The sequence below is a fragment of the Gallus gallus genome, chromosome 5, assembly GCF_016699485.2.
Source record: "Gallus gallus isolate bGalGal1 chromosome 5, bGalGal1.mat.broiler.GRCg7b, whole genome shotgun sequence".
NCBI lineage: Eukaryota > Metazoa > Chordata > Aves > Galliformes > Phasianidae > Gallus > Gallus gallus.
Genome location: NC_052536.1, coordinates 1,101,339 through 1,118,122, shown reverse-complemented (window position 1 = coordinate 1,118,122; position 16,784 = coordinate 1,101,339). Strand labels below are relative to the sequence as shown.

Here is a 16,784-nt window from a genome sequence, read left to right as displayed (position 1 = left end):
AAATGGTTTAGTACAGATGACTAAGAATACTTATTTGAGAAAGGCTCAATAGAATACTATGGAGTGATTTAAAAATTGACATAGCCCTTACTGCTTGTCATGGATCAGTAAATGGTAGAGAAAATGGACCTGGGGGTGTTGATTGACGCTAGACTGAACATGAGCCAGCAGTGTGCCCAGGTGGCCAAGAACGCCAATGGCATCCTGGCTTATATCAGAAATAGTGTGGCCAGCAGGAACAGGGAAGTAATTATCCCCCTGTACTCAGCGCTCGTGAGGCTGCACCTCGAGTACTGTGTCCAGTTTTGGGCCCCTCACTGCAAGAAAGGCATCGAGGCCCTGGAGCGTGTCCAGAGGAGGGCAACAAAGCTGATGAGGGCTCTGGAGCACAGACCTTATGAAGAGCGGCTGAAGGAGCTGGGATTGTTCAGTCTAGAGAAGAGGAGGCTCAGGGGAGACCTTATTGCTCTCTACAACTACCTGAAGGGCGGTTGTAGTGAGCTGGGGGTCAGCCTCTTCTCTCGTGTGACTAGTGATAGGACTAGAGGGAATGGCTTCAAGCTGCACCAGGGAAGATTCAGGCTGGACGTTAGGAAATAATACTTCTCTGAAAGGGTGGTCAGACACTGGAATGGGCTGCCCAGAGAGGTGGTGGAGTCACCGACCCTGGTGGTGTTCAAAGAGCGTTTGGATGTTGTGTTGAGGGACATGGTTTAGCGAGAACCATTGGTGAAGGGCGGATGGTTGGACTGGATGATCCTGTGGGTCTCTTCCAACATTAGCGATTCTATGATTCTATGAAAACTGCACACATCAGTCTCATCGTTCCAGTTCAGCAAAACAATGAGAAATACTGGGGAAGACATAGCAAAACGACAGTAAACTGGTGCTAAAGAGCAACAAAAAACCCTACCAACAGATCTATATACACCTGGACATACAAATAAAAGTGCTGTTAGTGTTAAGTGCATCCCAATAATGAGTGATCAGGCTTACCTGCAAGTCCTGGGAGGTCCCATCAACCACGATTTCATCCATCTTGAGCCTCTTTAGACTTTGAAGATCCTCCTCAACACATTTCAAAGCTCTTTTTGCATTGTTGCAAGTTTTTGTCTCTTCAACTTGAATCTCTTCATTGTGGAGGATTTCTCTTTTGTTTCCGTTATTGCAAGCCTCTTCCACAAACTCAGAGCTTACAGAATCATTTGAATCCATTTCTTCTGGGCACACAGGAAGAAATTCTTCTGCTATAAACTGAGAAGGGCTGAAGTTCTGCCTACTAGCGTTGTTGTAACCTGGAGCTTTAATGGTGTTCAGATTTACTTCTGGAACTGCTGATTCTACTTTGCCTGAAGATTTTGCAGTTGTGTCTTGCACACTAGAAACAGAAGGATTTCTTCTGTTTGGTAGTTTAGGCTGAAAGATACCTAGAGGGAAGTTTCTTCCTTTATATTTGTCCTTAAGTGCCATTCCTAAATTTGCATCTATGGGAGCAGCTCCAGATTCAAGACATGCATTCTCCTGCTCTTTGGCATAACATAACCTTTGTTCATTTATGCTATTTCTTCCTAACATCAAGGTATCCTCTGGCTGAGTTGGTAACTTCAGCAAGTGGTCAGAAAGAACAGTTTCAGAAACAACTACAGATTTCCTTCTAATATTTTCCAGTTTTGAACAAATATTTATAATACCTGATAATTTAGGCGCAAGATCTATTGGATCTCTCAGACTATCGCTGACTGAAAGTTGCTTAGTTTGTTCAGAGTTTATTTGGAATTCTGTTGCCTCTCCTTCAGCTGACAGCACATTTTCCTCCGATTCCTTGTTAGAAACTGGAACAATGCCTGCTCCATCCATGGCTAAATCTGTGGCTAGATCTTCAGGTCTAGATGAATCATCTTTCAATACTTGATTTCTCTGAGTACTAAGTGCATCTGGAGGATCCTTCAAAGAGTCTGAGTGCTGAGCAGGAAGAAAAACATGGGATACTACAACTCCACTTTCTTCACTGCAGTCCAAGGGGTCATTACCTGGCATCTTGAAAGATGCTCTCCTTGATTTCATTGCTCCTGGATGTAAAAGATCCTGCTCGTTGTTTATAGGAATTGAATTTTTCGTGGAAAGGCCAAGATCCTGTAGTGCTTGGACATCCAAAGCATCTTTTGGAACTGAGATAGAATAAATGGAATCTGGTATTGTGCCACTGTGGACTTTGATAGGTCCTTTCTCAGTTGGTGACGCTGAGGCCGATGAAGCAGAAGGAATTGAGGACTTAATATTAGATTTTTTATGATCCCCACCATTCCGGTCTTTTATTTGTAGAGAATCTATTTCATCTCTGCAAGAGGATGATGATACGCTATGCAAGTCTGGTTGTTGAGTGCTTTTCTGTGATGCTTTTTGATTCTCAGATCCTTCAGTGTTGTTATTAACTGAAACAGTATGTGATGAAGTTATTTCCATATCATCTTGGTTGTGATGAAATACAATGGTCTTATCAGCAGGAACTGCAGAAATGGCTGGAATGGACCTTCCATTCCATACACTGATCTTACCACTTAATACATCGTGAGTTTTTGTGACGTCCATATTCTCATCCAAAGGAAAAATGACTGTTTTGCTACCTGAAAGAGCCTCCTGTAGAACCTCTGCGGGCAGCTTTAATGTATCCTCACATAAATCCCTTTCAACACTTTCATCAACAGGGTGATACTCAGTCATTTCCATGTCAGCCTGGTCACTTGTAAATATAATTGAGGAAGTTAAAGGAACGGATTGATTGGGTTGCTTACTTTGCAGAAAATTTTCTTTTAAAGATGCATTATGGGCCTTAGTGATTTCCATATCATCCACAGCAAACACAGTAGTTTCTCTGTTTGAAGGAAATTCCTGCCCAAAAACTTTATCTGAGATCAACGCATCATCACATGGAACTTTTACAGTAATTTTATTGGCAGAGCAAGACTTAATGTCAGCCTGGTTACATGTGAATGTAACATTTGTAACAGGATGAGCTGAAGATGGAGGAGCCCCTGCCTCATTTTGTGAGACAATTTCATGACTTATTGCTGCTGTAAGTCCCTCTGTGATGCTCATGTCATTATTCTCACTCAGTGAAAATAAAACAGTCTTTTCCCCTATTGTTCCCTTCAAGCTTTTCCTTCTAGCTCCATTAGTTCTGCTAAGCATCCCTTGAGATACAGCCTTTTCCATAGAATTATCAGTTGCAACAGAATCAAGCCTACTTATTTCCATGTCATTATTTTTTGTAAAAACAGAAGTTTTATCTTCAGAAATGAAGGATATGTCATTGTTCAAAATTTCAGGCTGCAAAATCATTTTGTTGTCTGCTGAAGCTGTATGATTTCCAGTGATGTCCATATTAGCACCTTCTGAAAAGATGGTAGTTTTCTCATCTGCAGAAAGCAAATGCTTTATACCAGTCACAGTTAACATTTTCTTATCAGATACCAAGGAGTACATATCACATCCAGGCTGTTCCTGACTGTTTGTCATCATTACCTCTTTTTTAAAGGATATTTTACTTTTATCTTCAATACGTCCTGGTGCTGCTTTTCTTCCTGGGAAAATAGTACAGATGTTTTGATCAGGAGCCACTACTGCAGAGTTTTCAGTCAAGTCCATGTTTTCACCAGAGGAAAATACAACTGACTTTTCTAAAAAGGAAGGCAGATGGGAACTTCCCTTAAGTTGTTTAGAATTACTGGCTAGTGACCTCTCTTCAACAGCCCTCAAGCACAGGTCATCACCTGACTGAGGGTTATTAAAACCCCCTTCTAAAGAAACTGTTTTACTGATCAAAAAATCACTCTCACGGTCTTCTGCAGTTGATGATACATTGTTTACTACTATCCTAGGATGTGTTTTCTTATGCCTATCAGAGTTCTGGCAATCTGAGATTATTCCCAGTGTATTTCCAGGTTGTGCATCTCTTTTCTTTCCAGAGGGAGCAAGCTCATTACTGGAAATAAAGAAACCACTTGGAGCTAAATGAGCAACAGTTTGTTTATTTGAGCTCCTTTTGACATCTCCACATTCTATTGCTGCAGTCTGACTTGTATGATCTATACCAGAATTATCAGAAAACTGGAAGGTCTGGTTTTGCAGCTGTTTGGCTTTTACATTATTTTGAACGTGAGTATTCTCATTTTCTTGTACTATATTCATAGAAGTAACAACCAGAGAATGAGCTTTGGTTATGTCCATGTTTTCATCATCTGAAAACATGTCTCTTTTGTCATTTGTGCAGGAAACTGAAGAATTTGGAAGTTTATTTCCCAAAGGCTGGGATACATATACTTTTTCACTTTGCAAAGATGTGAATGCACATTTGTCAGTGACAATATTTTCAGAGACTTCCCTCTTTTGCTCCTGGAGTGAATACCTGCTCTTTGCACAGGAACTCAGACTACTAGCCTGAAAGTCTGTTTTTCCAGGCTTCTTATTGACAGTTACCACCTCAACACCTTTAGCATTCGCTTCTATAGCCTGGCTTCTTCTAATACTCACATCAAAACCAATTGCCTCAAGATTTTCCTTGTCCCTATCCAAAGAATCACTAACATTATTGTTCTGGTTCTTACTTGGAATTATTTTACAATGCCTTTGTTCTGCTTCTGTGGTTATCCCAATGCTTTGATCACCACTGACAACTGTCTGACATTTAGTTATTTCAATTTTTTCCTGCTCCCTTAAATTGGAAGATACAGACCTACTATCAAGAAAATGTGGTTTGCAAGTGACAGAGTTGGACAATCCAGGAGGAAATTCATTTTCAATATTCTTTCTATAACCCTTGCCAACACAATTTTTAGTCAAGTCCACATCTGTTCCTGAAAATATTGCAGTTTTCTCACCTGGTAGTGAAACAAGTAGGGAGTTTGCTAGTCTGTGCTGCAGCCTACCCTTAGAGGAACCAGTAGACATTGAATTTGTACATGAATTGAAACCAGTGTTCAATGAAACAGTACTGTGATCTTGGGTTACTCTTTCATTTTGTCCATCTGAACCTGAAGATAGTTCACGTGCACTATTCTTGCGTGACGGAGAAGATCTATCATCTAAAGACAGACTTCTTGTATTGTCATTATTTACCGGATGTCTTCTTTCTACTAGCAACGAACTTCTGTTAACTGTTTTTTCAAAAGCTTTATTACATGAACTGTTCATTCCTCTGGTACTTGTATTATAGAGTACATCTCTGTAATTCCCAGTAATTTCCATGTCATCACATTGAGAAAAAACAACAGTTTTATCATCTCGGAAGACAGTCTCAGAAGAAACAGATCCTGGGATAGAAGACAATGTTCTGCTCTCCTGCTTAAAAGCCTGCAGTGCTGTAGCATCTACTGTGTCTTCAACATTTATGATTTTTTTGCGTGTACAAAGTTGAGGGTCTTGCTTTAGGATTAATTGCTGGTGAGATGTTCTCTTTACAATACAGTAGTTATCTAGCTCCATGGATGAGAAATCCTTTCTGGAATTTAAACTTTGATTACCTACAGTGGCAAAGGGAAAATGTATTTTTGCAGTGTGATTAGTTGTCATATCCATTCCATCATCTGCAAATGCCTGAGTAACATCTGCAGATGGTAACTGCTCTGTCGGAACCTCAGAAAGACCAGAATGCATATTTTGAATATCAGATGCTTGGCACTTTGTTATTTCCATTCCATCATCTTGCTCTCTAAATATTTTTGTTACATTGCAGGTGGCTAGTTGTTCATGGGAATATACATATTCCACTGATGATCGTGCCATGTTTTCTGACACTTCTGAAGGGACAAAAAAAAGGTTCTCTTTTTCAGGTCCTTCAATAGGATTAAGTGCTTTTTCATTTGAGTTCATGAAAAATTCATTGGAATTTATTTTCTTTCCTGTAGTAGCATCTTCCTTCTGTTCAAAAGATGGGCAAAAACGGTCTGCAGCATCAAAGGAAAAATGAAAATCTTTGTTTTTTTCTGCTTTTCCATTGATAGAATTTAACTCAGCCAGAAATGACGCAATATCTATTTTCTCAGTTTTGTCAGTTTCACTGTTATTCAGGTTACGTGCAATCACTGCAGTGTGACTAGCTGTCATATCCATTTCATTTTCATCTGAGAAGATGACTGTTGCATCAGGCCTATCTGTTCTCGGAATAGTATTGTCCACATCATGGCACTGAAAAAAGACAAGAAATGACAGCTACTGGCACTTGCAACAAACGACACAACAGCTTACTCTATTTAAAACAAAAATAAACTAACAGTTTTAAGACTAGGGTTCTATCTTTACAGTTTCTTGCTTTCTTTTGTCTTGTGATGTTTTTTAAATCAAAAAAGATTTTAGTCCTTCTCAGTGAATAATAACATGTGCAAAAAAAGGAGGACAACTTCACTACAAATTATTAGAGCCCGTATTATATATTTTTACATATATTTAAATGGCATTTCTTGAAACAATGCAGCTCAGCTTTCTCTTGGACAGAATGTCATATTTAGACACATGAAATTCTAGCAAACATAGAACTGAGCCTTTTGAATCAATATTTTCTATCACTCTGTGATGTGGTTTCTGTCCTTTTTCTCCCAATCAACTGCAAATAAAATCCCTGACCAGCTTATCATGCATGTTTCCCAGAGCAGCCGCACCAAGTTGGAATTTTTTTTATAAGACTTCCACCCTGACTAAGAAGATTTTAGTCTCCTTAATAGAAAGGATTTACAATTTTAAAGCTGTGGACAAAAATTGGCCAGTAGCAAGATTATACTGTGTTTCATCAAACATAATGGATACATATATTAAGAACAACTTCATATTTATTTAAAATTACATATGCTATTTTATAAATGCTAGAAATAAAATATACTAGAAAAAGCACAACCATATACATTACCTAACTATGACCTTTATAGGCTCATGGTACACATCTTTTAATCAAAACTAGACTTTAGCCAATTTTTTTTTTTTTAAGCATTCTTTCACAAGAGATGAGACATTTATTTAAATTTAAATTAAGCATGGAAGTCAGAAACCATTGCACTAAGGGAAACTGTTCAATAGTGCCATGCCACCAACACTAATGTATAACACAACTCGGGATCTTTGTGCCTCTGAATGTCTTAACTAGATATTTTCTGTTTTATCACTTCAGATGGCTGAAGAATTTCAGTTACCTTTTCATGTCACCCACTGCAATTTTTCTAAAGTTTTTTTTAACAGTGGGAAAAAGACAGTGTGTTTGTGTATATCCATTCTACTTATGGAAGGAAAAAAATATGTAAGCACAGAGAAATATATGAAAAAATATTTATAACCAGACCTATCTGAAACATAAGCTCCTTCACATAATCTTAATAATATAAGGGTAAGGGGTGAGAAGAATGTAAGAATTAGCTCATGTATTGAAATACAGCCAGCAATTTTAGAAACAGAAGTTATCAACAGTGTAGTATAATGCCCATCAGATTAGAAAAATACTTCAAAATATAGAAGATTATGCTCCAGATGAATTTTACGTGAATTCAAGGATTTATTTTTTAGACAGCTGAAGTACATCTTTCACCTTAACTACACAAATTATTATAATACACTTTGGACAATAATATTTTCAGCACTGAAGAAATAAAATTCACATACCTCATCAGTCTGCTGCACCAATGACTGAATAGGGGCATGAAGCAAGGTGTTCATCCCTGTTAAAAGAAAAGCAAATACTGTGTTTGCTGCTCTATTTTATTATTTTAATCAACTGAACTGAAGATCTATGCACTCATTATACAAGCATCGCTTTGCGAGTGAGTGCAATTAAAGCCAAATACAACCTCAGAAATATTTTCAGTACTGCTTTGAACATGTAGTATGTCTATCCTTACTTCCAAAATACTATGCTTGTAAACAGCCTTATACAAACTTATACACTATGCTTGTAAACAGCTTTACAGGGCTTTGCCAACAGTGATCTCCAACAGGGAGACTGTTCTAGGCACATTAAAATTATTCTACCAACAATTAATCAATAGCCTGGAATAAAAATAGCCATTTTCCTATTAAATTTATTTTTAAACTCACCAGTAATCTCACATGGAACAGCTTCAGGTTCTTCATTTCTACAAAAGGTGATTTAGGTAAACAGTACGTCAAAAATTTGTAAAACAAGTGATTTCAACAATATACTTAAAAGACAGAGAATTGTGTTGCACAGCTCAGACATGACTGGGCAGCAGATATCAGACATTACAAATATGCTTTCAGTGTATTCTGAGTTACAGTGTTACTCCTCCATGAGATTCTCATTTCTACAGTGTTACTCCTCCATGAGATTCTCATTTCCTAGCATGCCACAAGCCGCCATATAGTTGGCATTTTAATTCCTCAGTGACAAGTAAAAAGGAAAAAAAAAAAAAAAAAAAAGAATAAAAGAGACAAGGTTAATACTTCATATTTAACTCACACCTTCCATTTTCAGTCACCCCTTTCTCTTTGAAAAAGGGAAGTTGTGCCCCTAAAGCCTGAAATCATTTCTCTATAAAACCAAAAGCCAGGCACAGAAAAACTTGTTGACTTTTTGTCTAACATGTAATACTGTCCCCTCTTCAGTGTTCTCTTGACTGTTACATCAAGACCAAGAAGCCTGAGCTGGAATATTGGTCTTTAATTATACATACAGTCATGTATAAAATTATATTGCTTTGAAAGCCTTAAAAGCATTTGTTAACTACAATTAAGCTGTTTCCTTGCTGCAGGTTTTCTTATTTAAGAAATTTTCCTTCATGCACAGTCTAAATGTGTTATTAACTCAATATAACTTTTGAAAGCTCATAATTTTATTTTATCTAGACAATAACTTTGATATCAGCCAACACTATTCACTTTCGAGCAAAGAATTTACAGTAATAAATATCCAAAAAGATGTCTACAAAACGTGGACTCTGATAGGTCTCTCCTAAAAGATATTCCCAAGCAATTGACCTTGGAAAGAAGCAGTTTCAAGATGCAATTCAAATTTTCAGAAATCTCTATGTGAAAGGTCAAAACAGCCATATCCTTCTTATATAACTTCTTTGACCAGACAAAAGCATTGAGTAATTTTATATCTAAATAAACATGCCACATTTGTCTGTTTCTTTGAGGACTAATGTTCTGATGGTTGTATGCCATGTGAAGAGATGCATTCGCAGGACAGAGCTCCAGAATTGTGGGAACATTTTTCCCCCAGACTTACTGATTAAGCAGGACATGATTCTCCGTATCTTCTGCTAAAAATAAGAAAATTAAACATATTAGAGTGAGAAACGGGATCAAAATATTGAGAGACAAAAGTAAACTTAATAGAATAGAATGTTCTGAAGTTCTCACCCTTGACGTTCTTTTTTATCGTGGCAAAAACCCAGGGAAGCAAAGTACTTGAAAACGCATTAGCTTTTCAGACTTTTACTAGGTAACCTTTGACAGAGTGAATATGACATTCTTCACAGCCTTCTTTTAATCTAAATCACCAAAGCAGATTTTGTCCTAGCTGCCTGTTGTCTAAAAATAAAGTAATTCCTTCTCTGAGCTAACAGATCCAACAATGCTAGTAACCAATGGGTTTCTATCCTGTCCATTATGAACAGCTGACCATATTGTTCGCTGTGACTGACAAGCCTGACTTCCTAAACTGTGGCTGTAATCTTGTTGCTAAGTTTGGGAAATCCATCAGAAGAAAAAGGAGTTTTACCTTCATTTTCTCTTTCTGCTGCATTATTCTTAAGATCCCGATGGAAGACCCTGCAGCTAAGAACAAAAAACAGTTTTTGAAAACACAAGATCATCAGTTTTGAAGCACAGAAAAAAAAGGTTGTTGTTGTTTTAAGTCGGCCCTAATTTCAGTCTTTTCCCACATGGTACGTTCTGAAATCCTGACAGAAGCTGCCTGACTCCAGCCACACTTTTCACAAGGCTAATGAAAAGTAGAATCTCCTAATTATATAAAATTCACTCAACCATTTTTTCCTAGCTAGGAAGAAAAAATGAATAATTGCTTTCTTAAGGCTCAATATCAAGTCAGTAAAAAAAAAAACAGTCACTAATTTTCCATACTGAATGCCCAGAAAGATATGCAAACAGCAATCTTAGGTGATGGCAGATTACTGTCTTTAGCCTTATACTTAAATGAAGGATGTAGATCTGCATCCTTCAGATCAAACTTACTTTATGGTGTTGGCAAAGCTGACACGTCGAGAGCTTTTCCTACGTTTTTCTATGTTGAGATCCTGACAATAAAGAACATGACAGTTTGATTACAGAGAACAATTCTCATACCGTAAGTCAGAATATAGATTCCCAACAACAGCCTAAAAATAAAAAAGCAAACCAAGTACCCTAACACAGGCACGTCCAACTCATGACCTGCATGTGGCCCGCCCTCTGCCCCCACACTATAAAGGAAACAGCTCTTCAGCACAAGCAGCTCCCCTGGCAAGCACCCATCACCCAGCAACAAACCAATCCTCTGTGTGCTATTAACACTGTGTTGACTGAAACCAGGGCATAGGAAGGGCCGTGCTGTACAGCACTGATTCAAGAGACAGCAAATAATTGTATTTTGATCCATTGAATAAACACAGTGCTCTGAACAGCATAGAATACGCAGCCCTGCTTTCTGTTTTGATAAAGGAATTTGAGAATAGGTTTTAAGACTGCAAAAAAAAAAATCAATTTATGTTTGCAACTCCTTTTTCAGTTGATACAAACACATTACCTGCAAATTTTCAAATGGAATGTATAGAGTTGCAATCAGATATTCAACTCAAAAATCTGATCATGTTTCTTTACCAGACTTTCATGGCATCCATTGACATTCATTGATGCTTACTGAATGTTTATGGGAGACCAAACAGTGGATGTGACTACAGTGAGGCTTCGGGTGGTGTGTTTTAGCAGTGGTGACAGTGGGTCACTTGTTCATTGACTTTACCAGTTATTGTTCTAACAGATCAAACTTCAAGTCAAGAGGACTATAGTGGAAGCGAGTTCTATCTATGAATTTCTGGTTATTTCACCCCGCTTGACAGAATAAATATTCTGATGTAAAATAAAAGAAAAACTGAATGGATTTATTTTTATACTTATTACTCCTAACATTACCCTCCACAGCAGCTATTGCAGGACTTTTTACATCTACGTCATTCTAGTGAACGTTTAATCAAGAGCGAGTTGAGGAGCAAACTGAAGATCTTGACATCAGCAAAAGAGGACTGAATAGATCTACCTGGGTGAGTTCATTCCCATTTCCCAGATCATCAAGAGGATTTCGTGGAGCCTTTAATATCTAAAAGAAAGTGTAGTGGTTGAGAAAATTAGCCCTCGCTACTACAAAAGGATGAAGCAACAAATGAGAGGTTTAATCACAGCCAGTGTAGGAGCAGTTCAAGACATCACTTACACACAATCAAACTGCCTTGAATTACCCTACACAACCTACAGTTCACTCTTGTATTGGGCATTTGTACCAGACTCTGACCCTGCTTCTCACCATAGCACTACGCACAGGAATTCAGTTGGAGGTAATACTTCTTTCTGAGACTACAGGAGCAGTCATAAGCTATAAACCCCCTGCTAGGCACTTTGTATAAGATGAAGAGATCGCCTGGTGAAAGAATTAACAGGGCAGAGGTCTCAGGTGACACAAGATGATAACGGAAAAAACAAGAGAGATAAAGGCATGGTGTTGGATCTTATGTTGTAAAATAAGTGCAACAGGACCGAAAAAAAAAAGATAGGAGCATAGTTTAACATCTTTTATAGAAGAAACAATGTACATAGGTAGGTCTTACTGAAGTATGCAGCCAATTTATTCTCTGTCTTAAAACATTCCACAGTTAATGCTTCACATCTTTGGGAATTAATTTGAAAATAAATCAATCCAAAGTTAATAAACTTCAAATAAGCACATAAATCTCCAATTGTAATTAAGATTTAGAAAGGGAATTCAGCCATAAAAAAGATGCATAAAATAAAAGACTTAGAAAAACAACTGATACATAGTTGATCAAAGAATTTGTAAAATTCTCAATCCATAACCATGGACATAGTTCACACAGTTTTCATTTCTGAACATTTTATTTAAGTGTTTATTTTGAGAAGAGAGTGGGTGAACTGTCTTCCTGAATATTAAATGCGTTCTCTTCTACTCAAAAAATTACCAGGTAAATCCATGGTTTCGCCTGCAAATCTTTCCATGGAAGCTGCATGACCTTCTGTCATGTTGCTCATGTCAACAGTTATGTATTCAGCTGTGAGCTGCTCCTTCAGAAAGCTACGTCAACTGATTACTTGGATGGAGAGTATTTCTATGAACACCAGCATAACTTTCAATCACAGATCTAATAGGGTCTTTCTTAGCTTTTGGTATGCTTTCCCTTCACGCTGTGATGAGAAAATCAATTTATCTTTACAGCTTCCCTTTCTTCACTCACTCACTCACTCGCTCACTTCAGGAATGCCCTAAGTTACTTACAGAGGACAGTCGTTTTCCTCTGATGTGCTCTGTGTTATCGCTGGAGGTAGAAAAAGAAAAACAGATATTAGTGCATAAAATAGACCGAGATGTATTTCTTGAACAGCGCTGCCAAAATTCTAGCTTAATAATTCAAATTCTCCTTTATTTTTACAAGTGCAATATTACATAAAGAAGCTTGCTTGGAACAGACCATTTCAGCACAAGGTCCCAGAAATAAGCCTTGTAAAATTCAGCATATTCTGCTCCAGTTCCTGTGGTCAGTCTCCAGACAATCCACTACTATAAAATTTCCTCAAGCCTTCCTACACCTGATCAAATAAACTTGCAGTTCTTCACGATGGACAGCTTTTCATTCATGAAATGTTGAAGTACACTTCAAGAAGCATTTTCCATCTAAAAGATTATAGTTAAATGACAATAAGATCCTTATAAAGTTTGAACTTACTTCTCCACGTTAGAGTCCATGTAAATTTTGTCCATTTCTGCAAGAAGTGTTTCTCCTATAAAATACAGTACTGAAATCCAAAAATATTAATGAATGACAGTAAGAATGTTACATACAGCCACAGCTAGATACTAGCCTCAGTAAGCTGGTGTAATTTTTCTCTTTCTTTAGTCACAGGAATTCACTGATGTTTAATAGGCCTCTCAAGTCTACGTTTTCTATTGCATAACATATTATAAATCATCTGTGCCAAAAGTTTTACTGTCCAGGCATCCTTCTGTTTAAAATTAAGATTCTGGTAATTGCTGGTAAATATGATCAAGGCTTCTACAATACAAAAAGTTTGCACTGATACACGCTACAATGTTTCATCCACTACTGTCTCTCCTCCACCTCCCTGCAATAATATCTTGTATCTTACCAACTAGAATGCATACTGAAAGTCACAGAAGGAGACAATGAGTTAAACCACACTGTGAGAATGCCTATTTTAACACAGACTTAATGTTACCTAATGTTTCTTGTAAAGCTCTACAAATTTCAAAGCTTTAATTACCAGCTAATATTCCTCATAACCTGTTTCTCACGAACCTGAAGATCACAAAACACTGTACCATTGAATCAGTAATATCACTGTGTGCAATTCGCTTTGCTATTTCCTAGATTTCAGTTATATTTATCGACATTTATACCTCCATCTATCACTCTGCAAAGGATACTTACATGACAGCTATACATAATCTGACAATAGTTACCACTGTACTTCATTTTCCTTTCCCTAAGCCTCAACATTGTCTACAGAATCACAGAATGGCTTGGGTTGGAAGGGACCCCAAGGTTCACCAAGTTCCAGTCCCCCTGTCACAGAGAGGGCCACCAACCTCCAGATCCAGTACAAGATCAGGCTGCCCAGGGCCCCATCCAACCTGGCCTTGAACACCTCCAGGGACAGAGTATCCACAGCCTCTCTGGGCAGCCTGTTCCAGCACCTCACCACTCTCTCTGTAAAGAACCTCCCCATGACATCCAATCTAAACCTTCCCTCCCTGAGCTTAAAACTATTCCCCCTTGTCCTGTCACTGTCTACCCTTGTAAAAAGCTGATTCCCCTCCTGTTTATAATCCCCTTTTAAATACTGGAAAGCTGCAATGAGGTGTCCTTGCAGCCTCCTCTTCTCCTGGCTGAACAAGCCCAGCTCCCTCAGATTGTCTTCACAAGAGGGGTGCTCTAGTCCTCTGATCTTCTTTGTAGCCCTCCTCTGGACACTCTCCAGCAGCTCCACATCCCTCCTGTATTGGGTGACCCAGACCTGGACGCAGTACTCCAGATGGAGCCTCTGAATGGCAGAGTAAGGACAATCGCCTCCCTGTCCTTGCTGGCCACCCCTCTTCTGATGAAACCCAGAATACTGCTGGCCTTCCTTCTTTAAAGAAACCCTTTTAGGAAGGATCAAGTGAACTGTAAATATATATAGATAGATATATTTTACAATAGAGAGATATGCACAGAACAACCCAGTTTTTGCATTTCATAGAATCACAGAGGAGGTAGAAAGAGCCCTCAGGAGATGATCCAGCCCAGCAACCTGATCAAAACTACAGCTTGCCCACTCCAGTTTTCAGTGCCTCCAGAGATAGAGACCCCACCACTCTTCTGTTCCACCTTCACTATGCTTTTTTCTCATGCTTGAGTGAGATTTCCAGGAGCCCAGTTTGTGCCCATTGCCCTTTGTCCCTTCAAAGCTAAGAGAAGTCTGATTCCTTTAAACTCTCCCATCAGGTATTTATAACTACTGGTAAATTCTCCCGGTAAGGAACATCCTTTGCTTTCCACCAAGACAGCCACCTCTGCATCAGCAGCATTTAAAACACAAACCAACAACCAACAGCTCTTATTTCCAAAGCCAAAACTAAGCTTTATGTAGGGAAAAGAAAGCTCTAGATTTAGCAAAACCCTAAATCACATAAAATGCTATGCTGTGGAGAAGCGGAGGTCAGTCTCTTCTCCCTGCTAACAGCGACAGGACAAGAGGCGATGGCCTCACATTGCACCAGAGGAGGTTCAGGTTGGATATTAGGAAACATTCCTTCTCAGCAAGAGTGGTGAGGCACTGGCACAGGCTGCCCAGGGTGGTGGTAGTCACCATCCCTGTAGGTGTTCAAGGAACATGGAGTTGTGGCACTGAAGGATGTGGTCATTGGGTATGGTGGGAGTGGGTTGGTGGTTGGACTTGGTGATCTTAGGTGTCTTCTCCAACCTTATTGGTTCTACAATTCTATCTTTTCAGAAATGCCGGTTTGCTCAAAGGCACAATGAGAAAACTTAACTAAAGGATTGTTTTTTTCCAGCAAACTTCTGTTCACTTAAACAGAAAACAAACAAACAGTATTTTGAAGACAGCATTAAGTGCAAAAGTGCAATAAATAAGAGCCAGAGAAAGGCTTTCCATAGTGACATTTGACTGATACACAGAAAGCTGACTTGCTGAAACCAAGTTTATTCATTCCTTGTTTTATTTTTGCAAGGTAATTCTCAGCACCAAAGAGGTACCCCGGGTTCAAATCACAGGTAGGAGTCCGGGGAGCCCTGGCTTTCAAGGCCCGGCGTCCTGAGGCCTGTGATCCAGGTAGGCATCCCACAGGGCCCCATTTGCTTTTCTCCTCCCTCTGCCACTGAGGAGAGGGTTGACGATCCCAGAACGACTCCAACTGCCAATTTACACACCACTACCTCTCACATCAGCGTGAACCCCTCAGGGCTGGCCACGACCCCTCCAACCCCCCCCCCCATCGGGCGGTTTTAGCGAGGCTCCCTGTCTCCAGGCCGCCCCAGCTCCGAGCGCGCCCAAATCTCCTCAGCCCCTTTCACCCCGCCCCAATGGCCCCCACCTCAGGCGGCCCTGAGCTCCCCCGGCTTCTTCACGCCTTCCCCCCGCTGCTCGGCCGCTCTCACTCACCACTCTCGGCCGCTCTCCGCCGCTGACCCCCAGCCCCACAGCACCCATAGGACTGGGCCGCCGCTGCCGCCTCACAATTCAAACCTAACCGCCGCGCCTGCGCGCCGCGCCAAACCGCCTTCCTGGCGGCAGCGCTGTACAGCATGGCGCCCCCCAGCGTTCCGTACAATATGGCGGCCCCCGCGCTGCCAGCCCGCCTCCTGCTATTTCGCTGTTAGCCTTCACCGACGCCCACCGCACTCGGAGCGGTGAGGTTGGCGACTCGGCAGCAGCAGCATCCAGCCGGGGCGAGACCGCTCTGTTTTGAGCTGTCACCTCGCTCTGCGTTCTTCCCACGAAAGGATGGCGGGCGCCATCTCGCAGAGCGAGGTGAACGGGAAGCGATGCCAGGAGCCATTGGCGCAGTTTCTTATAGGCTATGCGAGAAGCGGAGCTCTCGTGACGAGGTGGCCGAGTGGTTAAGGCGATGGACTGCTAATCCATTGTGCTCTGCACGCGTGGGTTCGAATCCCATCCTCGTCGACAAAGCTTTTTCTCCCTAGTATTCCTTTTTTTCCCCGCGCCTATTATTTATTTACTATGACTTTTTTCGCCTCACAGGCTGCACACCAACGCTGACCCCCGTCCCGCTGCGGGCACGGCCGTCAGCCCCGTGCCTCCCTCCCGCCGCTTGGGGCCGCCCGGGGCCCGCCTCCCGCTGTGAGGGAAGAGCAGGGAGGGGAGGCGGCTGCAAGGCGGCCTGTCAGGAGCCCATCTGTGAGGCAACAGCAGCCAAAATCCCTTTGTACAATCCGAAGGGGCGGATTTAGGCTTGTGTGTGTGTGTGTGTGTCTCTACAGCTGGAAAAGCCTGGCTGTGTGGAAGCTTGGCCCCTTGGT

General features: G+C 40.4%; 1 protein-coding gene and 1 non-coding gene across 5 annotated transcripts in view; one reads left to right on the top strand and one right to left on the bottom strand.

The window, feature by feature from the left end:
- The window catches only part of KNL1 (kinetochore scaffold 1), a 28,185-nt gene extending 12,097 nt beyond the window's left edge, over positions 1–16,088 (bottom strand). Inside the window, exons 1-11 of one of the 4 annotated variants that reach the window (XM_015286271.3) lie at positions 15,907–16,088; positions 12,951–13,020; positions 12,503–12,542; positions 11,255–11,314; positions 10,195–10,256; positions 9,722–9,777; positions 9,227–9,260; positions 8,074–8,111; positions 7,642–7,697; positions 4,878–6,183; positions 997–3,581 (exon numbers count right to left, since the gene is read on the bottom strand). In XM_015286271.3, the coding sequence (XP_015141757.2) occupies positions 997–3,581; positions 4,878–6,183; positions 7,642–7,697; positions 8,074–8,111; positions 9,227–9,260; positions 9,722–9,777; positions 10,195–10,256; positions 11,255–11,314; positions 12,503–12,542; positions 12,951–13,020; positions 15,907–16,051 (4,452 nt within the window). In that variant the 5' untranslated portion in view covers positions 16,052–16,088. Of the gene's footprint in view, positions 1–996; positions 6,184–7,641; positions 7,698–8,073; positions 8,112–9,226; positions 9,261–9,721; positions 9,778–10,194; positions 10,257–11,254; positions 11,315–12,502; positions 12,543–12,950; positions 13,021–15,906 lie in introns of all 4 variants that reach the window. The other 3 variants (XM_420938.7, XM_004941298.4, XM_025151153.3) reach the window with 3 other exon arrangements.
- A 258-nt stretch (positions 16,089–16,346) lies between these two features.
- Positions 16,347–16,428, top strand: TRNAS-GCU. Its single transcript has one exon. It is a non-coding gene; the product is annotated as a tRNA-Ser (tRNA).
- Positions 16,429–16,784: the final 356 nt, after the last annotated feature.